Below are 20,808 nucleotides of genomic sequence, written 5' to 3' on the forward strand. Positions count from 1 at the left end.
ACAAATTCTAACAAACTATCACGTTTTGGAATTTTCGGACCCAAAGAACTTAACAGAAGGGGGTAATTGAGAGCGCAGAGTGACATTTCATTTTGAGGGGAAAACGGCAAGCATTAACTGCATACATTTTTTCTTTAGACAACCGGTTAACAAGCAAATGCTCACACAATAAACAAATAAAAAGCTGAATTTTAAGAGACCTGTAATGAAAAATGTGCATATTTTCAATTGCAAGTTTTGCAAGTTTCCTTGATTTTATGGTTTTTGTTTATCCTTTTGGGAATTATTTTTGGCTTTGAGTGCAGAGGCTGTAAAATTTTTCAGACATTTGCACAGGGGAGAGAAGATTTGGACACGCGAGTTACATATTCAATTCCAAAGACAAGCTCATATTTTAAGACAGACGAAATTGATGAATTTGTAACTAAAATAATAAACAATAAATAAAAGTAATTTGAAAGCATTTCCTGTTTTGCAACAATTTAACTTACTTAATAAAATATAAGAAAGGAAATGCTCAACAAGACATTACCAATAATTTTGTAAAATTAAAATAAATATTAAATTCCAAATAAGCAATTACATACATATGTACATTAGTTTAAGTCTGAATGTAATGATTGAACAAGTAATAAATCAGTTGTTGAGAAGCCCTTCAAGGCAAAAGTTATTCTATTCTTTTTTAAAAATTCTCCTGCTTGAGAAAATTATAAAATTCGCGCGAACCGCTATCCTGCTCGCAGTGAATTTGACAGAATCAGCTGTTGTTGTTGTGTTGTTTTTCATTCTTATTGCTATACACGAGCGAATTTCCTTGGTTATTCTATTGTTACCCCACAGCTAGAAATACTCTCACGAAGGGCGCAATCTTATATTCTATAATTTTTGTGAAATTTGGTTACTGTCTAATTTTTACAGGAAAAAAATGAACAGAGCAAAAATACGCAATACAAAATGGAATATTTCGTGTAACTTTGTCACTACGAGAAAGAGCTGAGAAGGAAAGAGGAAAAATGTATTTGTTACAAATAGGCGCTAAATCAATCACCCTATCGGAAGATTTATAATTTTTGCAAATCACATTTGACACTTGTCAAAAAAGACCGATGCAGTGTAACAAAATAAAAGCAGTGAAGCGCGTAAAGGTCTAAATAAAGATTTCCATCACTTGAAATCACTTTTTTTATTTCGTAAGAAACTTATTAAAAAAGGCGGATGATTAATTTTCCGCCTCCTTGTACAAAAATGTAGACGTTTTCTTTTGTCAAAACTTTGCTCAAATATGAAAAATTTGCGAATCATCCAATATTTTAATTTGAAAATTCTATGACAGAAGGCGATTTATTTGGCTGTTATTAGTTTCGTGATAGGTGGCAACCCTACGTATAAGTATGATATATATTTTTTTCAAACATATTCCGTTTGAAGGTAGTGGTTTTATATGTTGTAGGTATTGGAATATTTAAAGACGCTTTTTGCAATATAGATGGTAACCCTATCAATTTTGTAGTATTTTTTGCATTGATTTTGTATTGTAATACATTTTGTGATAAATATCGTTAATGCGATTAATTTAACTTAAAATTGTTTTTTGATATTTCGTTGTGCTATCGTGTACTCGTAAGTATCCAGGGCTAAAATTGTGCATCTGTCTGCTTGACAAATGCCAAAGATGACATAAAAATAGGTAGCATCAGGGAATTAATCACGATTGATATCTAGGCGTCAGTTTCGAAAAACTCTTTACACTTAGCCGCTTTCCAGAACTGGTGCTGTATTCGTTAGATCCCCTTCAACGTCCCAATAATACTAAATAATTTGTAAGAATCATGCACAGATCACTATTGAACATGAGATCCCATCACTAACCATACTCTAACTATGTATACGAGTACTTCTTTTACATCGTTTTCGAATTGACAATTCCTTTGCCCATCGTTTTAGTGGCAATAGGCCAATCAGAGAAGGCACTTCTTCTTTACCAATGTTACATCAATATGCCCTGGACTACACAGATTGAAGTGGAAAAGCGAACGTGATTTTCCCGTGAGGTAATAGTAGAAGAAATATTTATATATGTGAGAGAACTAAAAAGAGAGTGCCGACATTGTAAACAAAAATGAAAATTTAGATGAGATTAATGTAAACAAGGAAGATGATGAAACGAAAAAATGAAAAAAAAGAGTTGTTTGTAAACAAGCAAAAAAATTTAAACAAAATTGCACATTACAGCTGATTTCATTAAATTCGCTGAGATGCGGCGATATGCACTACCCTCTGCATTCTCTCAACCGTGGAAGTGGTCATAAACTTGCCAGTCAGCTCAATCACTTCAAACTCACGTGCAAATAAGTAACTGTAACAAAAATTAAGCGAAACTCGTTTGGCACAACTATGCCAATAAGGATTTGATTTCAACAGCTGCAATTACATTTTTACCTCTACGAGTACATCTCTGCATATGTGCATGCATACACCATATATGTATGTACATGTGTGTGTGTATTTGATTGCATACATAGTTGCATGTTTATAAATGATCTATGCTTTATGAGCTGTTGCAATACCAGTATCAATTACTGCTCTCATATCACTCAAAGAGCAAAAGTTCGCCAAAAATAAACGCTTATAATACGTTCACATACATATACATAAGTACATAGATGATCTACTTTTTCGCGCTTAACTCAAAATCCGCAATTACAAAGCGCGATTGCCCATACAATATTTCCCTCCCAAAATCTGAGACTATAAAATAATACTAGATAATAACGATAGTTTTCGACATACAACCCTGTGTTCTCTGTGCTATCGATAATTATTATTATTCAAAATAAAAACTAAATGAAATGGATGCCGGCAAGGAAAACAGCAGACCTGTTCAATTCTAATAAAATTTTTGTTAAATATTATTAACTAGCGGACCCGACAGACTTCGTTCTGTCAAATAAATTTTGAATGTGGCATTTTATATTTGGACCTTAAGACGCTTTTACTCTGCTGACCCTCACACACCGCTCTATCATCATGGTGACGGTTCTGTTCAGGATAATTAAAGAAAAGGGTCAGCTGACTTAAGTATCTTCGCTTCCACGAACTTTGGCCTTTTAGGACCCACTAAAAACCCCGACTGGGATGTTTGCCAGAGGGCTTCAAACTTAGAGCGGAACTAAAGGTTCAAACCTGATTGAAAAATAATCGAAAGGGATAGTGGGAACCTAAAGGTGACAAATATTTTAAAGTGGGTGCTTCAATGACAAAACATAGAGATAATTAATTATTTATTATTATTATTATTAACATAGGGTTAATAACCGATATAATAAAGAATAATGAAATAAAACGTATATACATACATAAGTATTTTCACAAATCCGTTTATTGTAAATCAAGTGAATCATAATTATTAAAATAAATCTGGTGAATATACAAACAAATCTGATGGTTTTCCAACACGGGAACAGGCAACATACAATTGACCATGTGAGAAACATGGGTTTTCTAGATTAATATCACAAACACCTAATGATTGCCCCTGGGACTTATATATGGTCATAACAAAAGCAAGCCGCACTGGAAACTGTAGTCGTTTAAATTCAAATGGCACATTAGTCGGAATCATTGGGATGCGTGTTATCAAAACGTCTTCTCCTTTATACTTTCCTTTCAATATATGTAGTTGCTTCTATCACGTTGTTCAATATTTTTTTTATCGCTAACCGTGTGCCGTTGCAAAGATGCAGTTGGCTGATATTTCTCAACATTATAACTACCGATCCAACCTTTAATTGAAGATTGCGAGGTGGCAATCCTGGTAAATCCAGCGAGTTTAAACATTCAGGCGGATAGTTGACGACATCATCTTGGTTTGTAGCCGAATCAACTGATTTATATATGTATCCTCAATTCGCCTGTAATTTGGTCTTGAATTTTGAAACTAAATTCATTTACATCTATGTTTATTCCAGCCAATATAGTCCGTTCGCCGGCGGCCGCCGTAGCCGAATGGTTGGTGCGTGACTACCATTCGGAATTCGCAGAGAGAACGTAGGTTCGAATCTCGGTGAAACATCAAAATTAAGAAAAACATTTTTCTAATAGCGGTCGCTCCTCGGCAGGCAATGGCAAACCTCCGAGTGTATTTCTGCCATGAAAAAGCTCCTCATAAAAATATCTGCCGTTCGGAATCGGCTTGAAGCTGCAGGTCCCTCCATTTGTGGAACAACATCAAGACGCACACCACTAATAGGAGGAGGAGCTCGGCCAAACACCCAAAAAGGGTGTACGCGCCAATTATATATATATATAGTCCGTTCACTCAACCAATCATGGTTTCTGTAATTTTGAGCAACATCTGGAAACACCTTTTGAATAAGTTCATCTTTTGTTCGAGTTAACTGCTCACCGCTGTATCGTGGCCACCAGGGTGCATCAGGTTTTTATGACGTCATTGCATTAATATTAATAACAATTGTAATTTTGAATATTTTTTAATAAAAATTTCTGTCAGTATAGTTGAATATTTGTTAAATAAATTATAATATGCCCGATCCTCAAATAATCATCCCTACTTATAAAAAAAAATCATGAAAATCACTTAATTTTCACGCGTTCACAGTGGTGGTCCCCCATAAAAAAATTAAATAAAAAAATGAAAAAATTTAACAAGATTTAAAAACAAATTTTATTTAAAAAATTAAACAAAAAATAAATAAATAGTGAAAGCTTTGCAAAATGCCGCACTGCAATTATTGCGAACTCTTATAAATATAAATATGTGTCAGTTGTTCATATCTGGTCGATGAAGCATATCCATAAGATCTCGAAGATGGATTCAGACGAACTCCAAAAAAAATGTAACAATATAAAATTCTGTGTTTTATTTAACTTTCCACAATGAGCTCAACTTAATGTTAAAATTTTTTTATAAATTTATAAATATAAGTGACATCAAAAAGCAGTAAACATCACACTCGAGATCCTCATTCGATACGGCTCGTTCAAGTGCACATGACTGCTGCTCGCTTATCGCCAATCTTACCGCAAATACTTAGTTGAAACAAATAACATTTGCAGTCATGACTGCCACAGATGTCACCCTGATTCAAAGAAAACAAATGCACACATGTTTCTTAAGAGCCTATCTCTGAGTTATCTGACTAAAACTGACTAAACATCAAACGATATGAAATTTCTGCGAAATTGGAGCGCGTGGGTTCTTATTTAAGTTCGGGATATAACAACGCCAGTATGAATTTATCAAATTTGATATTGCCATAGTAAAGTTTGACATTTTTATGATAATCGTACGCAGAAATTTTAACCACACAAAAAATTCTATTTGCGTTGTTTGTAGCTGCTGGAAACATTCGTTTTTTATTTTTAAAAACAACAATGCAGCAATCATCGATGATTTGTATGTAAATAAAGGGTCTTTCAAAAGAAACGCGTAGATAATATATATAATTGGCGCGTACACCCTTTTTGTGTGTTTGGCCGAAGCTCCTCCTCCTATTTGTGGTGTGCGTCTTGATGTTGTTCCACAAATGGAGGGACCTACAGTTTCAAGCCGATTCCGACCGGCAGATACTTTTATGAGGAGATTTTTCATGGCAGAAATACAATCGGAGGTTTGCCATTGCCTGCCGAGGGGCGACCGCTATTACAAAAAACTTTTCCTGCATTTTGGTCTTTCACCGAGATTTGAACCAACGTTCTCTCTCTGAAATCCGAATGGTAATTACACACCAACCCATTCGGCTACGGCGGCCGCCGTAAATAATCTATACTAATATTATAAAGAGGAAAACTTTGTTTGTTTGTTTGTTTGGTTGTAATGAATAGGCTCAAAAACTACTGGACCGATTTTAAAAATTCTTTCACCATTCGAAAGCTACATCATCCACGAGTAACATGCATTATATTTTATTTTGGAAATAGGGGTCGAGATATAGGTCAAAACGTGGACCCGGATAACCTTTGGTTGTGTATGTACAATATGGGTATCAAATGAAAGCTGTTGACAAGTGCTTTAATATGGGGTAATTTTCATACCTATTGATGACTAGGGTCTGAAAATATATGCCAAAACGTGGACCCGCCGTGTCTTTGAACCGAATTAAACCAAACTTACACACATTGTTAAGGAGGTATTGAAGATGGTTTCCGTATAGTTTGGATACCTATTGGTAGATAGAGTCTCGAGACAACCTTCGGATGTGTATGTACAATATGGGTATCAAATGGAAGCTGTTGGTGAATGCTTTAGTTCAGAGTATTTCCATCCGCTTCGTGACTAGGGTCTCGAGATAGAGACCAAAACGTGGACCCTAGAATGTGTTTGTACAATATGGATATCAAATGAAAGCTGTTGATAAGTGCTTTAATACGGGGTAATTTTCATACCTATTGATGACTAGGGTCTGGAAATATATGCCAAAACGTGGACCCACCGTGTCTTTGCACCGAATTAAACCAAACTTACGCACATTGTTAAGTAAGTATTGAAAATGGGTTTCGTAAAGTTTGGTTGTAATTCGGAGCACTGGCAACGGGTACAGCGTTCTTTTGAACCAGCCATAATGTCGCTTACTTTTTTAACGCTTGGGGCGGAACTGAACTGTCAAATTGACAGTGTGAGTTACAATGTGTCAATATTTCTTTCTGATTTGGATGCCATAAGGAAAAAACGTAAGTGCAACATGTAAAAATTGTTTGTGAATTTTTTTGGGGTGGATTTTGGAACAGTGAATAATTTCTTACGAAATTTGAGAATTTAATGTGAAATCCGAATGAAATTATGTGTTCGTGGAAAAAACATTTTTTTCGTTTTTTTTTTGAAAAATATAAATGGATAATGGTTAAAAGAGCTCCAATGCTTAATAAAACATATAAATTGAAACGAAGAATTCATGGATGATCAGGAAAAAAGACGATTGTTTATTCATATGCGTTGATTTGAAATTTAAAAACAATCTTCTTTTTTCCTGATTTTCAATTTATATTTTATATTTACTCAAAAACAAATAGAAAAACAAAAAATATTGTTTGTGCCAAAGCGCTTGAATAAAGAATAAAGAAATAAATAATATGAAAACCATAAATTTTCTGTTCTAAACCATATCTATTCTATTTTAGTGTGCCAAGCGAAGGGGGCCGGGTTTGCTAGTCTACAATATACCATATTTAACAGGTCATCTATTATTATAACAGATGAACATTTCACGAATAATGATGGCAGTGTGCGACAGTGCGTTATCATGGCGCAAAATCGACGAGTTGTTTCCCCACAAATCCTTTCCTTTTTGACGAATTGCTTCACGTAAACGTCGCATGACGCCCATATAATCATCACCATCATTGTTTCCTTAAATCTCTAGCGGGACATAGGGCACCAACAACACCTACGCGCCATCTCGTCCGATTACTGGCTAATGCCTTCACCTGCTTCCAGTTTAACCTGAGTTAAGCCGTCTCGTATTAGTCCGTATTAATTGTCCGTCACACAGTTAGTCAAGGCGGCGTAACTTTTACAAATGCCAAGCAATGGCGTTAAAATTTTGGAAGGAATGTTAATCATAGATGTGGCAGTCTAACAAAAAAAAAAAAATCCAATCAAGGCGAATCTATTAAAGGTAAATCAGCTGAGTAGGTTTTTTTCTTTCGCCGTGTCCATGCGGCTGTCAGCTCAGAATGAAACAAGGCAAATTCATTATTTGTTTCCTACTTTTTTAATACTTTGGTTTGACAATCAAGCGTACAGAACAGTGTGATTGGTCTAGTGCCACCACTTTTAATGAATGCGCCTTGACTCTAATCAATTGACTTATAACGTCACCTGGCTGTAGATACGGGAACTTTTTGATCAAGTTGGTATGATTTTTATGTCGGTGTATTTGTTATTACGTTGCTCACTACTTTTTTCTTAACGACAGAGTTGAGTATAATACTCTACTCGAAATATTTTTGATATCTTTTGGCACACATTAAGCGGGTTTTGAAGAAACATTGTAAAATGAGTAGATTTGACTTGTGATCATTCCGCCAACGCATGCGCGTGCAGAAATTTTTTTTCTATTATAGTTTATTGGAATTATTATACGTTTCATTATAACACTAAGCTTAAAACTTGCAGAAAAGCAATTAATTAATAAATTTAAACTTATTTTGTTTAAATTACCCAGTGGCTAAATAAATTTAATACACAAATGTCAACCGTCAACTGTTTTTGTTTTTGTTTGCTTGCCTTACATTTCGCCCAGTTTATATTGCACAAAATGTTCATCGTCAATTACTTTAAAAGCTGTTTTGCGATAATTTTGTAAATCATAGAGAAATTTGCCGCCACAACTTTTTGAAAGTGTCTTGATGACTGGCCTGATATTGTCGATGCCCGTCAATGCCACCAGTTCATCATAGTAATCGAACTGAAAACAATTAAAAAATTGTTGGAAAATACATATTTTTATTAAATTGCATTTCCTCTCCACTCACTTGTCGCTCGCCTACCACATGCGACTTTCTGCGCGGTAATCCACGCTCTCTACGCTCTGCCAAATCGCGTTCCGTGTCCGCTAGCATATCTTCTGTACTGGGCAATTGCAATTTTCCGCTGTAGTATTGCATCACAAAGCGCATCTGTATGTCGAAGAGTTGTATCGGGTAGGCATAAATTGGTAATCCTATGAAGCACATCGTCGGATGATAGATGTTAATGCAATGCTTGTAGAGTGGAAATACGAAATTGTCATGCACTTGTAGATTGCAATCGGCGCTGAGGAAGGGAATTGTTAAATTGTAACCAGTACAGAATATAATGTGAGTGAAGTTGGCTTGAGTGCCATCCTTGAAAACGGCGCCACTTTCCGTGTAGCGCTGCACAAGCGGCTTTTGTACAACATTCGGCATAAAGTCTGTGATTGGTGGCTTCTGTTGGAGGTGGTGACTGAGGTAGATGCGTTTGGCATACGGGTAAATATGATGAGTGATATCCATGCCGCTGCGGCCAGCACCCACCATGAGGACCGTGGCATCTGTGGGTAAAATATATATAAGAAAAGCAAATCAATAAGAAATAATTAATTCTGAATTCCTTTTATGATTGTCTAAGGCTTATGGAATGGCTGAATATCAATGTTTATTGCCTGAAGTCGCGTTTAAAAAACGTTCGAAAGTTTGCTTTCGGTTAGGCACCCTAAAAGTGCTAAAGTGAAACTCGAACTGGCTGCAAGACGCCCTGAAATGTGGTCGACAGCGGTATCCACAGACTACGACACTGTAAATATCCGAAGACATCTATTATTATATACTGCGGCGTTATGACAGAAATCCTAGAATGCTTCCAAGGTCAGGTAGGGTAAAAATGGCGCAGAAAGTAGTTAAGGTGCCTGTAAACACCATCCGAATGGGATTTGTCGAATAAAAAACATGAAAGGACTGGATCACGAGTTACGAACCCTACGCATAGAAAGCTCAGTTATGAAACTATTGGCCTGGGCCATAGCTGAGATTAAGTCACAGTTATGTAAATATAACACTGATGCAAATATGAGTCCCAAATAATTGGCTTAAATGACTGTGAAACATCCAGCTAAGTACCTGTTTATTCGTCAAAGTATTTGCAAGCTTTATAGCTGGACAACTATTTATGCTAAAATTGTGTGAAAGGGACTGCCGAGCAATTAATTCTACATATGAGGGCGGTCACCGTAGCCAAATGGATTGGTGCGTGACTACTATTCGGAAGTGCGCAGGCTCGAATCTCTGTGTATGGAACACTAAATGATAGAAAAAAGTTTTTCTAATAGCGATCGCCCCTCGGCAAGCAATGGCAAACCTCCGAGTGTATTTCTGCCATGAAAAAAGCTCCTCATAAAAATATCTGCCGTTCGGAATCGGCTTGAAACTGCAGGTCCCTCCATTTGTGGAACAACATCAAGACGCACACCACTAATAGGAGGAGGAGCTCGGCCAAACTCGGCTCGGCTTACTAATAACTTTGTAAATAATTGCTAAATAATAAATAATTTCTACATATATATATATATGCATATTATCTACGCGCTTTTTTTGAAATACCCTTTATTTACATACAAATCATCGATGATTGCTTCATTGTTTTTAAAAATAAAAAACGAATATTTCCAGCAGCTACAAACAACGCAAATAGAATTTTTTGTATGGTTAAAATTTCTGCGTACGATTATCATAAAAAATGTCAAAATTTACTATGGCAATATCAAATTTGATAAATTCATACTGGCGTTGTTATATCCCGAACTTAAATAAGAACCCACGCACTCCAATTTCTCAGAAATTTCATATCGTTTGATGTTTAGTCAGTTTTAGTCAGTTTTAGTCAGATAACTCAGAGATAGGCTCTTAAGAAACATGTGTGCATTTGTTTTCTTTGAATCAGGGTGACATCTGTGACAGTCATGACTGCAAATGTTATTTGTTTCAACTAAGTATTTGAGATAAGATTGGGGATAAGCGAGCAGCAGCCATGTGCACTTGAACAAGCCGTATCGAATGAGGATCTCGAGTGTGATGTTTACTGATTTTTGATGTAACTTATATTTATAAATTTATAAAAAATGTTAACATTAAGTTGAGTTCATTGTGAAAAGTTAAATAAAACACAGAATTTTATATTGTTACATTTTTTTTGGAGTTCGTCTGAATCCATCTTCGAGATCTTATGGATATGCCTCATCGACCAGATATGAACAACTGACACATATTTATATTTATAAGAGTTCGCAATAATAGCAGTGAGGCATATTGCAAAGCTTTCACTATTTATTTATTTTTTGTTTAATTTTTTAAATAAAATTTGTTTTTAAATTTGTTAAATTTTTTCATTTTTTTATTTAATTTTTTTAAGGGGGACCACCACTGTGAACACGTGAAAATTAAGTGATTTTCAAGATTTTTTTTTATAAGTAGGGATGATTATTTGAGGATCGGGCATATTATAATTTATTTAACATATATTCAACTATACTGACACAAATTTTTATTAAAAAATATTCAAAATTACAATTGTTATTAATATTAATGCAATGACGTCATAAAAACTGATGCACCCTGGTGGCCACGATACAGCGGTGAAAAATCATCTGAAAGCAAAAAACCAAAAAAATTCTTAATCTATACATCAATGGCTATCGTCGTACGAGGCGTCTTTTTTTTATTTTTGGAATTTTTAAAAACGTAGCCAATACAAGTACAAAAATTAAAAAAGAAATTAAATTCGGTTCATAAGTCTTCGAGAAATCGAGGCCACCATGTTCAGAAAAGTCGTTTTGAGAAAAACGGGTTTAAAGTTTTCATTGGCCGTTGTAACTCACTATCTGCAGTTATTGTATTGGGTATAACTTCGTCAAATGGCGGCCGCCGTAGCCAAATGGGTTCGTGCGTGACTGCGATTCGGAATTCACAGAGAGATCGTAGGTTCGAATTTCGGTGAAACACCACAATTAAGAAAAACATTTTTCTAATAGCGATCGCCCCTCGGCAGGCAATGGCAAACCTCCGAGTGTATTTCTGCCATGAAAAAGCTCCTCATAAAAATATCTGCCGTTCAGAGTCGTGTTGAAACTGTAGGTCCCTCCATTTGTGAGGAGCTCGGCCAAATACCCAAAAAGGGTGTACGCGCCAATTATATATATATATATAGTCCGTTCACTCAACCAATCATGGTTTCTGTAATTTTGAGCAACATCTGGAAACACCTTTTGAATAAGTTCATCTTTTGATCGAGTTAACTGACAAAAACTTTGAGGAAAATTAATGCAACCAGTCAAGGTGTCTATAGGAAATTCGCCATTACCAATGTCACTGAGTTGTTTAGAGAATATGTCCATATTGGTCATTTTGCAACTCGAAACGCATATTCTTGCTTAAGCGTAATACCTTGACATGTTTCCACAAATTGGAAGACTTTAAACATGCATTGAGTTCATTAGCTGGCGTTGATCGTGAAATCACTGGCCACGTTTGATGAAAATCTCCTGCTAATAAAATCATTGCACCACCAAATGGGTTATGATTGCTCCGTAGATCTTGTAAAATATATTTGTTTTTTGTTTTCTTAAAATGTGTTTATGTTTTGTTATCACTTTTGTGTGAACGCATTAGATCCTCTAACGCGAACACGCACACACACGAACGCGCAATATTTATATGGGAAAAAGAAAAGGGCTGTTTTACTGGTTTCCCGGAAATGATTCGAATTTTTCTCGCCGTAAAAACCATCCTTGGACTTAAAGAAACATTTAAAAATAATAATTGTTAAGATTGGTCCATGCGTTGTTGAGTTATGCGTTTACCAACACATTTTGCGATTCATTTTTATATTATAGGGTAGGGATTCATTTTACAGAAAAAACGTGTGTCCATAAACGATTTGTCCTCTTATTACTTATTATAAAATGTAATATTAAATATCCCATGCGCATTGCTGCCATAATTTTTTGCAACCTCAGTAAACGTCGCATACGGATTTCCTCCGCAATTAAATTAGCTATTCCTTCTTGTATTTTCTTCATATCGTTAGTAATAATGCTATCTTGCTGTTACCACGCACATGACCATGAGGAGCTACCGAGATTAATATTCAAAGATCTGGTAGCGCAGGCGCAGAAGCTTGGCGCAAAGCTAATTATTGGTGCGGATGTAAATGCGCATCACGAGATACAGGGGAAGTACTGATACAAACGCTAGAGGTGAGTGTCTCTTTGAATATCTGATAGGAACTAAACTACAGATTTGCAATAAAAGTAATAAACCTACTATTATCATTAGTAATAGACAGGAAGGGTTAGACGCTACTTTTGCTTTTGATTCCGTTATTAACAGAATTAGGAACTGGAAAGTTTCGGAAAAACTTAAGGCCAAAATCTCTTTCTTCTTTCCTATTGAAAACTGGGGAACAATTACTGCAGCACTTACTGATATTGGGGTAGAACCGGGCTTGGTAGGCTTCATTGGCAAAATGCTAAAAAGCGGAATCATTGAAGCGAAACGAGGAGAATCGGTGCTCTCCTTGTAAGTAGAAGTACACCGCAAGGTGGAGTCCTCTCTCCGTTTTTATGGAACGCAGTTGTAAATAAACTTCTGTTAATACTGGAATCGGTAGGCTGTAAGGTGATAGCCAACGCCGATGATGTTGTTATTGCTCTCTCTGGTAAATTTGTATCTACATTAAGAGACCTAATACAAAATGGTCTAGATATACTTTCTAGGTGGGCAGAAAAGTGTGGTCTAGGAGTCAACCCAGACAAAACACAAATCATATTCTTCACTAGAAAACACAGAATCCCTCAGCTAAGTCCAATTATGCTCAAGGGGGAAGCTCTTTTGATTTCGGAAGAAACCAAGTACTTGGGACTAAACATAGATAGGAAACTGACTTCGAAGTCAAACACTTTAGAAAGAGTCAGGAAAGCGAACCAAGCTTTTTATGCCTGTAAGAGAGCTTTAGGTAAGACCTGGGGAATTAAACCTAAGGTTGCTCATTGGCTTTACACTGCTGTCGTCAGACCCCTTCTTCTATATGGAAATGTTGTCTGCTGGTGTGCTATGCAGAAAAAAACCTATTCTAATTTATTGAATAAGGTGCAGAGATCAGAGCAATTAGCAATATGTGGCGTTGGGAAAACCACGCCATCCACGGCTTTGGACATCATGCTACATCAGCCACCCCTGGATCTCTTCTGCAAATACTCAGCGGCCTGCTCCGCTTTAAGGCTCAAAGCGATCTCACAATGGAGGACTATCACGCATGGACATTCAACCATCTTAGACTCCTACACGGATATACCCAGTGACTGTGATTATCACCCTCCCATTCTATGCTTCGAAAGGAACTTCCTAATGAAAATCCCTTCTAGACTGGAATGGCTTGAAGAAGATCCAACACCCCGCACACCCGTTAAGATCTATACGGATGGATCTAAAATGGACACCGGAGGGCCGAAGAGCTTTTTATTAGTGAATCCTTTAAACTACCGGATAACTGTAGGGTTTTTCAAGCGGAAATAAACGCTATTCATGAAGCCTTAAAATGGTTAAAGATAAACAGAATATCATCAACGGATATCTGCATTCTATCAGACAGCCAAGCTGACCTACTAGCCCTCTCTCTCTAAATGAGATGGCCAAGCAATATCGTATAATCTTATGCTGGGTTTCAGGCCACAGAGATATACCAGAGAACTCTAGTGCAGATCAACTTGCAAGAGAAGGAACCTGTATGCCAGACATAAGTAATTTTATGGAGATACCTCTCGCAACTTGTAAGCTTTTCATTAAGGACGCACTATTCAGTTCTGCAAATCAAAGATGGATTACCATTAACACCTGTGAAATTGCTAGGCAAACATGGCCAAGTCTAAACTTACGTCTGTACAAGAGTATTATAAAACTGAGTAGACGTCAAATCAGGACCTTAGTAGGGGCCCTCACAGGACATTGTCTCATAGGAAATCATGCAAGGAGATTAGGCGTTCACACGCATAATTTCTGTCGTAGCTGCAGAAATGAGGAGGATTTGGAAACAATTCAACACCTTTTTTGCACATGTCCAGCTCTAGTCAGAAGCAGGAACCGATTTTTAAAATCCTACTTCTTAGCGAATATAGATAATCTATGCACTTTTGGTATCAAAAACCTTTTACGATTTGTCAAAAGCTCAGGATGGTTTAATATGGAGAGGGAAATGTAGCCCAGCCCCCGCGGCTCACAACGGACCCATTTCGTGGTCTAAATGGCATCGTTGTCTCTATGTGCGTTGCGGCTGCCAAACCTAACCTAACCTAACCTAGTAATAATTAAAGAAACCAAAAACACTGAAATATGCCACCAAAATAATTTCTAGGAAGAAAAACCTCTCAAAGCTGTCAATGATTGTAAATTTTGCAGGTAATCTGACATATGTGAACTGGTAGATTGTGTATTATTAGGGTTGATAAGCGCCTATGACAACAGTGCCGTTTAAGATTTCTCCATATGCTGGCGCAATAAAGCTTTATGATCAAAACAATCTTTGAACGTCAATGTACTTACATACATACGTACAATGTTTGTTCGAATGTTTGGGTGTTGATGGAATAGGAAATAAGTAGAAGCGCTAGAAGTGGCGGGGTCTCGGCACATTTTTGATCAACTGATTTTTAATGTAAATACCTAAAATAATGCGAACGTAGTGGTGCCATGTGAAATGATGCACCTTATTTGACAATTATTGCGTGCATGACTTTATAAATCAAGAAATAATCGGCAAATAAATTGCGCAGTGAATTTAAAGGGATCTGTGCAAATCGTTTAAAAATAAATATTACAGCTTTAATTAGTAGGTAATCACAATGTATGTATTTAGTTATGACACGTCGAGCTCAGTAAATATTTACATGGAAGTGCAGGAAATATATGTATGTATGTGTATGCACATCTTTCTGTATTTAGAGTGGCTCACAGTGAAAATAGTCCACCTTGAACTGCAAAAAAAAATTGTGAACTTAGTATAAACAACAAAAAATGTATGTAGGTGAATTTCATAGTTCTATTTACTTAAATTGCAAATACAAAAAAGCTTTTTTTTTAATTTAATTACATTTGTGATAAAAAAAAGAGGTTGTCTGTAAAGTCGGTTTACTGACGATAGTTTACCGTGACAACGTCATAAGAAAATACTGATGTAATGGTTGCAATTCTCAAAACAAAATTTTAATTTTATTTTATTTGTTTGAAAGATTTTTGTATGGATATCGAGAAGGAGGTAAATGGAATCGCAATGGAATAGGTCAAGTTACATTTACACAAACGTGAAAAATTACGAAACATTTATCAAATTCATGAAAGATATGTTCAATTTCGATTGTGGATCAGTCAACAACATTAAGAGGCACCATCATCGATTTGCCTTTTTCAAGACACTTTACACTCGAAACACAACAGAGAAATGGTTCATTACCATGCACAAAGGAAGAAGGCATATGCAAATACAAATATGTGAATTTATATACCTACATATGCGCATATACATACATATTATATATACAGAAGGGCAGCAGAAGCAGTAACTGCACTAACACGACTAATGATGAATATTAGAGGCCCTAGGCAAAACAGCAGGAGACTTCTTAATACTGTGGTCTCGTCGATTTTGCTGTACGCAGCTCCGGCATGGGCGGAAGCCACAAACTACAGCTCGTATGTGAAGTGTATGAAATCGGTGTACCGATTGAGTGCTCTCAGAGTGTGCTGCGCGTTTCGCACGGTATCGGAAGACGCCATTATGGTTATAGCAGGTCTACTCCCAATAAATTTAATGGCAAAAGAGTACGCTGAAGTTTACCAAAACAAAGCTACTTCAGAACGACAGACAATACGCAGGATAGCAAGGGAGCGCAGGCAGCGTTTATGGCAGGAAAAATGGAGCTCATCTCCCAACGGACGCTGGACGTACCGTTTGATTCCCATTATTTCGAAATGGATTAACCGTGAACATGGACAGTTAGACTACTACCTGACCCAAATACTGACAGGACATGGGTGCTTCAAATCCTACTTATACAGGTTTAAGCACGAAGACGACCCGTACTGTTCTTATTGTGCACCAACTGCAGAAGACGCAGAACATGTTTTGTTTGTCTGTCCGCGATTTGCGTTAGAAAGGGAGGAACTAAGCACTAGGGTGGGGAAGCCAATTACGGCTGATAACCTAGTCGATATTATGATAGAGTCCGAAGAATATTGGTCCGCTGTATGTAATATGGCAAAAATAATAATCTCCAAACTGCGTCGCGCTGAACAACAGCGCAGATCTTCATGAAGAGGCAATAGGCCGCTCCCCCTTCCGTGAAGTACTACTTAACGGTTGTCCCGCGGGAGGGAAACGGAGCTGGGGTGGGTTTTTAGTGGGTGAGCCGAAAGGCAAGTCTCACACTTTTCGGCTTTCAATGCTTTGTGCCACCTCCATAAAAAAAAAAAAAAAAAAAAAAAAAAATACATATTATATATATGCTCACTCAAGTAGGACAGAGCCAGATGTCGAACGTTGCCGAACGCGGGGGCCGATTGTGCTCTTTGTCGTTCGTTCCGCGCTCTCGCTTGCAGTTCAAGCACATTAGCTTACATTTGCTTGCATACGGAATAGACTCGTATATTTGATATGTCCATATGACTTGTATGCATCTTTACATATAGATTTGTTCTTTTTGAAAATTGCGCGAAATTGTATATGTATATGCATGTTTATATACATATTTAGTATACAACATATCTTATAAGGTATATGGTAAATATATAAATATATAATAAAAAAATTAATAATAATAACATTAAAACAACAGGTATTATTAACAAACTGTTTTATTTTAAATTCTTCAAGTAAATCAAATTAATAATAATCAATAAGAAGGCATATGCAAATACAAATACGTGAATTTATATATGTACATATGCGCATATACATACACATATACGCTCACTTAAGTAGGAGAGAGCAAGATGTCGAACGTTGCCGTTCGTTTGCTTTGTTCGCTTTGTCGTTCGTTCCGCGCTTTCGCTTGCACTTCATTCAATGCAATGAGCAAGGTAACGGCAATGAGAAAGGTAACGACATATGAGCAAGGTAACACTAATGTGCAAGGTAACGACATATGAGCAAGGTAACACTAATGAGCAAGGTAACGAGTGAAAATGGTCCACACTAGCAAAGCTGCGATAGGTAACGGAAGTTTTTCAAAATCTTCTGCCATTCTGGTCTGCTTACTTTGGTTTACATTTTTGTATTAAACAACGAACACCTGTTAGATGAATTCATTTTCATTTTGAAATCTCCACTTTCGACGACTTCAAATGCTGGTAATTAAATTTAATGCATTTTATTGAGTTTGTGCGCTTGTGTGTTTTATATCACTTTAATTTATTGACCTCAACCAAGAGCTAGGAACGTCAACGGGAACTTCAAGCAGATGTGTATGTACGAGTACAGCAATTTCTACAATGCATTCTTCTTATTCCCTTTTATTTTAAGAGTGTTTGTATGTATGTATTACGCTTTTGCCGTTGAAATGGGTCAATGCGATAATACTGACAGAAGTCTCACAATGTTGTTTATGAAAACATTACAATATAGTATAAGGAAATGTCTAAGAAGGAATGAAAAATATTTTGAAATTATTGTTGGCGCCAGCATTCGCTTCTGGGGGAAGTTTCCTAACCTTTGAGGGCATGCTGACGCCATTGCGATATGCTTTCACTTGGCAGTCCTACTTTACGGGAGACCAAATAGTATACGGCGGGCCGAAAAAATGGCGTTGGTATGAAATTTGAATTCAAACATTCGATTTCAATTAAATTTAGCCAGTGAATTAATTGCTTCAAATAAAAATTAAGTGCGCACACTCCGTTTTTGCCAGTTTAGCGTTTTTAAACTGTGTCTGGCACAGTGTCGAACAAATGACGTGAATTCCCGCATTTTGTGTTTTAAGAATGCATTTAGTTGTGGGAATGTAAATGCGGGACTTACCACTATTAATAATTTTATTTGACTTCCTGTGACTATTTTTTTAAGGGCAAGGGTATACGGGAATTTTAGCAATTCATCAGAATTCATTGATAATTCTTTGAATGCAAAATGCAAATACGTTGCTGTTGTTGTTGTTGTAGCAGCATAAACATTCCCCTTGCATATACGAGGAATGCTGTTGAAGTGACAGTCCATGGCCGGATAAAAATCCGGGTCGTTCCGGTTACGTCGAACCGACTGTCGTGGGAACGTAAGTATGATAGTTTCCTTTGGTTAATTGAATTGTGCTGTAATTTCTGTACATATAGAAAATCCACGAGTTTGTTAAACCCAGCCTAAAAATATACTTTGAAAATTGGCCCGTGCCGCAGCCACATAAGATGGTCCCAGACAACAAAAATTCTTACGTAATGTACTGATAACATCACAAAACTAAAGCAAAACAATGTTTGAATTATAAAATATTTAGCACTTTTATTCTTAAACGAAAAAAAAAATGTAGAGGAGAAAACTACCTAATAGACGCAATGCCAATTTGCACACACGATTATAAAAAAAATTAATATTTGCTAATGAGTACAACACATTGTTGGTAGAGTTTTTTCGAAAATAAAATCAAATAAATGCACTACGGTTAATAACAGATACTAATGCTGACTTTGGGTTTCACAATTTTTCTGTTAATTCTGGCACAGCTTTGAACAAATCTGCAACTAGTCCAATATCAGCTACTTGGAAGATAGGTGCCTCAGGATCTTTGTTTATTGCTACGATAGTCTTAGAATCTTTCATACCAGCCAAATGTTGTATGGCGCCAGAAATGCCGACTGCGATATACAACTCAGGAGCAACAATTTTGCCCGTTTGGCCGATTTGCAAGTCGTTGGGCACGTATCCAGCGTCAACAGCAGCCCGAGAAGCGCCAACAGCAGCGCCGAACTTGTCAGCCAGATCATACAGCAGCTTGAAGTTGTCACCAGACTTGAGTCCACGACCGCCAGACACAATTACTTTGGCACCAGTCAGCTCAGGACGGTCGGATTTTGTGAGTTCTTGCGAAACAAACTCACTCAATTGTGAGGCGTAATCACCAGACGGTGCTTGCTCGACAGCACCGCTGCCACCAGTGGCTGCAGCCGGCGCGAAATTGGTGCCTCTTATTGTGATCACTTTAACGGGATCCTTTGAACGCAGAGTGAGTATTGCATTACCAGCATAGATGGTACGTACAAAAGTATCCTCGCTCTTTATATCGATAATTTCCGAAATAGGTGAAACATCCAATTTTGAAGCTACGCGTGGAAGAACATTTTTGCCAAATGCCGTCGCACCAGCCAAAATATGTGTGAATTTGAATTGTGATTGGGCAGCTAACACCAATGGAGTGATGGACTCGGGAGTGAAGCCTTTAAAAGCAGCATTCTCTGCAACCAGTACTTTAGCTACACCTTCGACCTTGGAAACTGCCTCAGATGCCTATTCAAGTAATATGACAGTGCCATTTAGACGCGGATTATGCAAACATACGAGAGTCGAAACTACGTGTAACTAACATACCGGACCACACTTGGTGCCTGCTACCAGAACTGTGACGTCACCGCCGATCTTCTTTGCAGCTGAGATGGTGTTCAATGTGATGGGATTTAACGCCTCGTTGTTGTGCTCAGCAACTACTAAGGTGCTCTTGCAGCGGTGGAGCTAAAACAAGTGCAAATTTTCTTATTTTTGTAGAAGAGTGAAAATTTCACATTCAAATGTAAGCTTACCAAGCTGCTGCGCATCAAATTTCTTGCGTTAGAACTGAACATTTTCGTGTGCCAAAAGATAGGTAAATAAAAGAATATAAAATATGAACTCTAGCTGCAAACTTCTGCAAAAAAGATACTTGATAAGGGCTTTTTTTTAAATCGTAATCACTTTAATAAAGCACCCTCTCGGTGATCGCCACGAAAGTCCAAAAGTCAAACTAGAATTTCACAGCTGTTCGTGGTGAGTTGTTCAACAGGCTGTTGTGCCGCAAAAATTGAGATATTAATGAGGTTTTACTTAAAAGAACGTCTGAATCAAAATAAAGCTGCGTGGTAAAGTATCCCATATATAAAGAAATTTAATATGTTTAGAATATGCATAATTACAAATCCATTTAATTGTTATCTCTGTGCTTGAAAAACGAAACGAAAACTGTTAGTTTTTGCTAATAAATAACTCATTGCCAGTTAAGGGTTTTTGAATAATTTTTATCACATTTCGAAGTAGAGTGGCATTACTAT

The 20,808-nt window shown here is 36.9% G+C and overlaps 2 protein-coding genes across 2 annotated transcripts; both read right to left on the reverse strand.

Annotated features, from left to right (window-relative positions):
* Positions 1–8,048: 8,048 nt before the first annotated feature.
* Positions 8,049–9,040, reverse strand: LOC129245068 (senecionine N-oxygenase-like). The gene is made up of 2 exons (XM_054883034.1): positions 8,494–9,040; positions 8,049–8,426 (listed from the first exon to the last, which is right to left on the reverse strand). Exons 1-2 carry the CDS (start codon positions 9,016–9,018, stop codon positions 8,247–8,249), a joined length of 705 nt encoding a protein of 234 aa, XP_054739009.1. The 5' UTR covers positions 9,019–9,040; the 3' UTR covers positions 8,049–8,246.
* Positions 9,041–18,986: 9,946 nt separating this feature from the next.
* LOC129245815 (electron transfer flavoprotein subunit alpha, mitochondrial) lies at positions 18,987–20,493 on the reverse strand. The gene is made up of 3 exons (XM_054884215.1): positions 20,305–20,493; positions 20,096–20,236; positions 18,987–20,014 (listed from the first exon to the last, which is right to left on the reverse strand). Exons 1-3 carry the CDS (start codon positions 20,344–20,346, stop codon positions 19,205–19,207), a joined length of 993 nt encoding a protein of 330 aa, XP_054740190.1. The 5' UTR covers positions 20,347–20,493; the 3' UTR covers positions 18,987–19,204.
* Positions 20,494–20,808: the final 315 nt, after the last annotated feature.

Source organism: Anastrepha obliqua, chromosome 4 (assembly GCF_027943255.1).
Source record: "Anastrepha obliqua isolate idAnaObli1 chromosome 4, idAnaObli1_1.0, whole genome shotgun sequence".
NCBI classification, from domain to species: domain Eukaryota; kingdom Metazoa; phylum Arthropoda; class Insecta; order Diptera; family Tephritidae; genus Anastrepha; species Anastrepha obliqua.

Bases quoted from the DNA above. Each gene is read 5' to 3' on its own strand.
- LOC129245068 (XM_054883034.1), bottom strand. From the start codon at position 9,018: ATGGTGGGTGCTGGCCGCAGCGGCATGGATATCACTCATCATATTTAC. The intron at 8,427-8,493 runs GTGAGTGGAGAG...AATTGTTTTCAG, and splicing joins ATGTGGTAGGCGAGCGACAA to TTCGATTACTATGATGAACT.
- LOC129245815 (XM_054884215.1), bottom strand. From the start codon at position 20,346: ATGTTCAGTTCTAACGCAAGAAATTTGATGCGCAGCAGCTTG. The intron at 20,237-20,304 runs GTAAGCTTACAT...CACTTGTTTTAG, and splicing joins ATTTGATGCGCAGCAGCTTG to CTCCACCGCTGCAAGAGCAC. The intron at 20,015-20,095 runs GTATGTTAGTTA...TTACTTGAATAG, and splicing joins CAGGCACCAAGTGTGGTCCG to GCATCTGAGGCAGTTTCCAA.